The sequence below is a fragment of the Myotis nattereri genome (genome assembly GCF_964212035.1).
Source record: "Myotis nattereri genome assembly, chromosome: 4".
Classification (NCBI taxonomy): Eukaryota; Metazoa; Chordata; class Mammalia; order Chiroptera; family Vespertilionidae; genus Myotis; species Myotis nattereri.
Genome location: NC_138079.1, coordinates 31,421,512 through 31,428,850, shown reverse-complemented (window position 1 = coordinate 31,428,850; position 7,339 = coordinate 31,421,512). Strand labels below are relative to the sequence as shown.

The following is a 7,339-nucleotide window of genomic DNA, read 5'->3' as shown; positions in this document are numbered from 1 at the left end:
TCAATTCCTATGCAAAGACAAACCCTACTTAATTAAAAGTGTAAGGTTTAATTTGGTTATTTACATGGATACAGTTTTATTTCTTAAAAATAAATACAGGCAGACCTCATTTCCTTGTTATTCTAAGCTGGTATTATGAAAGACATTTGAGAGAGAATTAAAACCCATTTAAGGACTTTTTCAAATAAAGAACAAGACCTTAACAAAACTGGCTATGATGTTTCCACTAAATTCCTTATTCTGCATTGCTTATGAAGCATAAGTCAGAAAAGTGGCCAAATCCAGTTCAACTGACAGAATTTGAAAGTGGAAAGAACACCAGCAATAACTAGTATACTTTCCACAAACAGAAGGGGAAAGAGGCTCAGAGTGACTTAGAGTATACATGACCAGCAGAGACAAATGAATCTCAACTCACAAACTGACTCTCACTACAGAAAGAACCAATCTTGACACCGCCTCTCATTCAGGCAATTGCAGGTTGCAACAGGAGCTCAGCAGTGGCAACTCCATGCCATACCTGGGCTTGCAGCCTGCCCTGGACCTGGAAGCTAGCTCGGTAACACTGTGAAGGCATGGTCGACCACTAGAGCCAACGAGCTACAGAGGCTTTCTCATGCACTTTTCCCTCTGGCCCGGAGCTCCTATGCGTTTAACAAGGGGTGCAGCAAACTATTGGGGAGGCAGTAATGGGGAAACTGTCTCCCCACCTTGGCCTCTGGGACGAAGGTTGTTAAAATAAATTCTGACCTCCCTCCTGGAATTACCACTTGGACAAGTTTTAAAAATTCACATCAAGTTACCTCCAGCAAGTAGTTTTCGGTAAACACAGTCCAGGGACTGACTCTGCTTTTTCTGGCTACGACAGGTACAGGCTAGGTCCAAGGAGCTTTGAAACCATCATCCAAGTTTTCAAACAAGAGTAAGAAAACAACTGCCGCTAATAAAACATACAAACATTAACATATGCCCAACGTAACACTATTTTAGATCATTAGATTATTTGCCAAGAGCCCGTTCCCTGGTAAATAATAGTTGCTGTTGTTCTACCTAGACTAGTTATACATGTTACAGCTTGCTCCTCAGAGAGTACATTCCATAGTCTTTCGAGAATAAAAACCTGCTTTATTTGTCATACAACAGTGAAGAGTCTTGCAACATGTGCAGAAGTAGTCAAACAGCGCGTTCAGTGAAGCCATCACAGAGTCCGGTCGCCAACCAGGCCAGAGCTCCTCTCTCGGCTCCCGCAGATCAGGAGGCAACATTCACTCACTCCTGCTGGTTGGCTTTTGCATCCTTCACTTGTGTCCTGAGAGAACAAGTGCCTCTGTGGGAACTCGATGCAGTTTAATTACTGATCGTTTACTTTGGGCAAATATCGATCATTCTTTCGCGCAATGAGTTAGGTTCTTCAATTAAAAACAAACAGCAAAAAGTCCTCACGCAGCACGGCTGCATTTCCCCTTAGTAAGAAGGGTCAGCGCACCCACCAGGGTCCAACTGTTTTTCCGTCTCCTCTACGCGAGGCTTTAACTGCAGCGAAAGGAGTCGCTGGGTGGCCCTCACCTTGACTTTGGGCGGTTTGTGGGGACCAACGCCTTCCTCGCCGCCGCTCTGGGGTCGGAGTTTCCAGGGGCCCCACTGATGTGAGAGCATATCCGTTCCTAGATCCGTTCCCGGCCTGGGGCAAAGGCAGAGACGCTGACGTCCCACCCGCTCCCGAGGGCCAGTCCCACCCGCGCGGCCTCCCCTGCCGCCCCCCGGAGACCCCGCCCCCGCCCCGCGCCCGGGAGGCCGAGGTCCCGGGCCGCACTCGGCGGCCGGCAGCCGGAAACTGGCCGCTCGGCTTCCTCAGGCCGGATCCGGACCCGGCCGACCTGTGGGCGGGGCGGGGAAGCGGGGCTTCCGCCTTCCTGCTTCCGGCCTGGCGGTGAGTTGGGAGTTGGGGTCCCAGTCCAGGGTCCTGGGCGCGATGCGCGGGAGGCTGTGGGCTGCTCGGGCTGGTGCGGCCCTGGCGCCGGGCGGAGGCTGCCGCGGCCCGGGGGCGCGAGGTGTGGCGGGGCCTCCCCGTGCCCCTCCCCCGGACGGCCGCTCCGCGAGTCCCGCGGGCCCGCACTAGCCGGGGCGGAAGGCTCGGTCCCGGGGCCCCAGGGGCCGGGTGGGGGGACGAGGGGGGAACGAGCGAGAGGAAGCCCCAAGGAAGAGGTGCAAGCGCGGAGGCGGTGAAGCGCCGACCGCGCAGCGTCGGGCGCGGCTCTGGCCGGAGACCAGCCCGTGAGCCCGTAACGGAAGCAGAAAGAGACATTTATTCCTGACAGTGAGGGAGGCCCCGGGAGGTGCGTGGCCTGTGGACTGGAACCCCTGTGTGTTAATGGGACAACTTCGCCATGAACCAGGCCCTTCGCTCCTGCTTTATTCTTTATGGCAAAGTTCCTTTAGCTCCGCATTTTGCATGAGTTAATTCATTGCTGGGCTGGAGTTGAAACAGGCGGTTCTCTGTGGAGCCTCGGTCCGACTGTGTGGGTGGGAAGGTGAGCTAGGATATGGAACAAGTCTTAGGCACTTGAATGTGTGTTCAGCACAAAATATGAAGAAATCGTAGGCTATAATTAAAACCAGTGGTAATATTTTTCTTGAGGTGATGACATTGTGGGTGATTTTTGTTTTGGTTATCTTTTCTGATTCTTCTATGGAGAATACAGATCGTGTAATGGGGAGAGAGAAAAAAAACTTTTTTTAAAAATATATTTTATTGATTTTTTACAGAGGAAGGGAGAGAGAGAGTTAGAAACATCGATGAGAGAGGAACATCGATCAGCTGCCTCCTGCACATCTCCTACTGGGGATGTGCCCGCAACCCAGGTACATGCCCTTGACCGGAATCGAACCTGGGACCTTTCAGTCCGCAAGCCGACGCTCTATCCACTGAGCCAAACCGGTTTTGGCGAGAAAAAAAAACATTAAAGCGTAAGGTGAGGTGTTTGAGTTTGTAATTATGTACCTAGTCCTATAAGTAAGTAGTCGATGGCATATCCTATCTAATAAAAGAGAAACATGGTAATTAGTCGTACCTCTGCTATCCTTCCCATTGGCTAATCAGGGCGATATGCAAATTAACTGCCAGCCAAGATGGCAGCCGGCAGGCAGGCAGCTTGACGTTAACATGAGGCTTGCTTGCTTCAGTGACGGAGGAAACCAACATTCCCCGCCTGCTGCTGCCTGCCTCTGAGCTTGCAGTCTGAAGCATTGTTACAAATATAGAAGCTAAACAAAACCCCAGAAACCTGCTTTCAGCCAGCCAGGATCTCAGAGCTGGAGTTGAAACAGTGTTTCGATAATAGAACCCAAACAAACCAGATACCTGCTTTCAGCAGCCGAGGCCTAAGAGCTGGAGCCAAGCCTCAGAGCTAAAGCTGGCCCAGAATAAAAAAAAGAAAAAAAAAAGAAAAAAAGGAGCAGTTGGGAGCTTCAGTCACCCGCCAGCCTGAAAACAGCTCTCAGCCCCTCACCCAGACTGGCCAGGCACCCCAGTGGGGACCCCCACCCTGAAGGGTGTGTGACCAGCTGCAAACAGCCATCATCCCCTCATCCAGGCTGGCCAGGAACCCCAGTGGGGACCCCCACCCTGATCCAGGACACCCTTCAGGGCAAACCAGCCAGCCCCCACCCGTGCACCAGGCCTCTATCCTATATAGTAAAAGGGTAATATGCCTCCCAGCACTGGAATCAGCGGAGCAGCGAGGCCTCCCAGCACCAGGATCAGCGGAGCTGCGAGGCCTCCGGGCACCGGGATCAGCGTGACAGGGGGCTGCGACCAAACCCCCTGATCACCCTGCGGCTCTGTGTGACGGGGCAGGGCCACAACCTCCCTATCCACCCGGCTCTGTTCGTGACAGGGGAAGGCGCTCCAACCCCCTGATCAGCCCTGCTCTGTGCCTGATAGTGGATAGCGGGGAGCTCCCCAACCCCCTGATCTCCCTGCGGCTCTGTGTGTGACAGGGTGCGGCGCCACAACCCCCTGATCGGCCCTGCTCTGTGCGTGACGGGGTGGCGCCGCAACCTCCCCATTGACCCTGCCTTGAGTGTGACGGGGCGGTGCCCCAACCCCCCAATCGGCCCTACCCTGAGCGTGACTGAGGGTGGCATCGCAATCTCCTGATCCGCCCTGCTCTGTGCATGATGGGGCGGCGCCCCAACTCCCCAATCAGCCCTGCTCTGAGCCCGACCAGGAGCTGCACCTAGGGATTGGGCCTGCCCTCTGCCACCCGGGAGCAGGCCTAAGCCATCAGGTCGTTATCTCCTGAGGGGTCCCAGACTGCGAGAGGGCACAGGCCGGGCTGAGGGGCCCTCCCCTCCCACCCCCCCCGAGTGCACAAATTTTTGTGCACTGGGCCTCTAGTTTAGTATAAAAAGTTCAAGATCTAGGAATGGATATGCTCTAACATCAGTGAGCTAACATCGTTTTATGTCACTGAATTATAAAATTCATAATTGTATTGTTGAAATAAGTTATTTAGTAAAATACACGCTCTCCAGTAATTAGGATTTTCTTATAGGGCATTTGCAGTTGTAATTATTTCTTTCTAATTAGGAAGAAAGAAATTGATATTAGATGTCTATAATGTGTCAGGCAATTTTAGGTGTCATTTTTAGGTTGCATATCTAGTATTTAGAAATTTTTCATTTAAAATTGTATTATAATTATCCTGAAAGTTGTGATTTAAAGCTTGTTTTTTATTCTTTCAACCCATCCAGCATATAGAATTTTAACCTTCTCTCAGAAGTGTGTAGTAGAGCTAAAGAAGAAGACAACCAACCAGGGGTCATCCTTCTGAAATTGTAATTGGCTCACTAATCCAGGACAAAGTTAGAGATCACAACTCAAGCATAAGGTAGATAATTTTTTAAATTCCAGCTGAAATTGTAAGTGACTGTATATATATCCATTCCTACCAAGGTATTCTAATTCTCCACTTTGAATAGAGGTTGACACAAATGTGAAAGGTAGAAAAGCCTCTAGGGCACAATAAAAAATGACACTCAAATCCACACTCTCCTCATTTGCCAGATGGCCCTCCCTTATCAACTCAAAAGGGAACAAAATCCATGGCACCTGTCATGGTTAATTTTCCCATTATTAAATATATTCTCATTGATTAAATTATGTCTTCAAGTAGGAGTCCTCAAAGCTGAAAGAAGGCATAAAATAGCACGTCACATTTTGCTTATATCTTTTTGCATATGAATGGATAGTATTGCAGCTTCTTCTCCTTTTTATTCCTGGAAAGGCCCATCCATTACCTCCTACTCCAAGCATTTCTTATACTCTGGCTTGTCTTTTTCAAACACCAAAGTTGATGATTTGTATTTCTGTTAATACTTAATAGTACTAAGGCTATGTAAAAAAACACAACAAAAACAAATGGTACTTAGCTGTTTCTTGGAATGAGTATATAAAACTCAAGATTCTTATAAAAGTTTGCTGCTAAGTAAAGTTTATCTTGAATATAGGCAACACGTGAGAATGCATAGCCTTTATGACAGATTCCACATGGATTTTACTTTTCTTTTCTATACCTTCACACCTTTTAAGTGTCAGTTTTCTGGTTGTCCTAGTTGAATTATTCTTTCTTAACTGGAGATATTAGTCTATTAAAATAGTACTAATTAGTACTTTTAAAAAACAAATAACTAATGAGTGATAATGGCATTCTGAGTTAACTGATTGTATAATGTAACTTTTTCAAAATTTGATTAACTACATATTCTTTTCTCTTGTTCTCTCCTTCCAGTCCCCTTTTCTTAACACCGTTACAAAGATGTTTGACATAAAAGCTTGGGCTGAGTATGTTGTGGAATGGGCTGCGAAGGATCCATATGGCTTCCTTACAACCGTTATTTTGGCCCTTACACCACTGTTTCTAGCAAGTGCTGTACTGTCCTGGAAACTGGCCAAGATGATTGAGGCCAGGGAAAAGGAGCAAAAGAAAAAACAAAAACGCCAAGAAAATATTGCAAAAGCTAAACGACTGAAAAAGGATTGAAGGAATGAACAGGCTCTGCAACCAGAGGAAACTCTTTTGGGAAATTATGCAGCTTTGGAAGGACCCTGTAAGGTTTCTTATCTGGATTTATGATAGTATTTAATAAACGAAGCCTGAGCATATGGAAGAATCATGTTAGTTCTGACCGCTACTGCAGCAGCTTTTAGGCTTCTGTATAGAAGTCTATTGACAGTTATTTATTATGCCAAAAATGCTTTCTAACTGACTTAGTCATTTGCCATTTTGCAGCTTAATACATCCTGTGGAGAAAAAATGACTTTAGATTATGAACTCTACTCAAATACTGGCTCAAAAAGGGTCCTGTTCTGGACAAAGGAAACTAAGAATGTAAAAATGAGAACTGTCCTGAGGTGAAAAGTATGTTTTGGCTTAAAAAGAGATACAGCATATTAATTATATCTTTTGTCATTATTGCTTATATCTTAGAATCATTTCTGGCTTTCTCAAAGCAATTATTATTAATCAGTGAGTACTTCATTTTCTACATTTTCCTCATTCTAGCCTTCAAGAGACTGGTAATTATCAGACATTCTGCCTTTTTTAAAATCTAATTTTATAAAAAATTCATCTTGACTGTATAGAGTACCACCTACTAACAGTTTTTGTACTTATGAACACTGCCATTTACTTAGAGATGACTTGTTGAATAGAGTAACTCTGTGATTTAAAGCTTGCAGTAAAAATGCTAACCCTTGTAGTACTTTGGAACCAGTTTATTCTTACTCGTGCTAAGAAATGTGAAGTAGTTAAAATGTCTTATCTGATAATTTGCTGATTATATAGATACCTCTTTTAATTTTTATTCCATTTTTTGAACTCATGTAGTGATGTTCTATAATTTTTGATCAAACAAGTTCACGGTGAAAATTAAAATTTCAATTTTGTTTTCAAGGAACGCTAAAAGAGTAAGTCATATTTCATAAGTTAAGTGCATGGTCCAAAATTTTACTTGCTATCACTATTTAATAGCTCATTAATATTTTCCTCATCCTGATAATGAATTCTAAATTACAGAAATTATCCAACAGCTTTAATTTAAAAATGAAAGTAGATATTGAAATAAAATTGATACATTTTTATAAGGGGCTTTAGTTTTTTTTGGAGGGGCGGGGTAATTAAATAATTGAAGTTAGTTATGTTATGAAAGTTAGACTTTTCAAAGGGTTATGAATTTCATATGTAAATAAGCATACTTGTAAAAGTTGAGGCTAATGTTTCTTAAATGAGAACCTAAGGACCCCAACCAAGTATGTTTATGGACTGGTATGAACAAT

General features: G+C 45.4%; 1 protein-coding gene across 1 annotated transcript; it reads left to right on the top strand.

Annotated features, from left to right (window-relative positions):
- The first annotated feature begins 1,919 nt into the window (after window positions 1-1,919).
- Window positions 1,920-6,960, top strand: SMIM15 (small integral membrane protein 15). Its single transcript, XM_081089607.1, has 3 exons — window positions 1,920-1,930; window positions 4,756-4,892; window positions 5,793-6,960. The coding sequence occupies exon 3, from the start codon at window positions 5,820-5,822 to the stop codon at window positions 6,042-6,044; it is 225 nt and encodes a 74-aa protein (XP_080945733.1). The 5' UTR covers window positions 1,920-1,930; window positions 4,756-4,892; window positions 5,793-5,819; the 3' UTR covers window positions 6,045-6,960.
- Window positions 6,961-7,339: the final 379 nt, after the last annotated feature.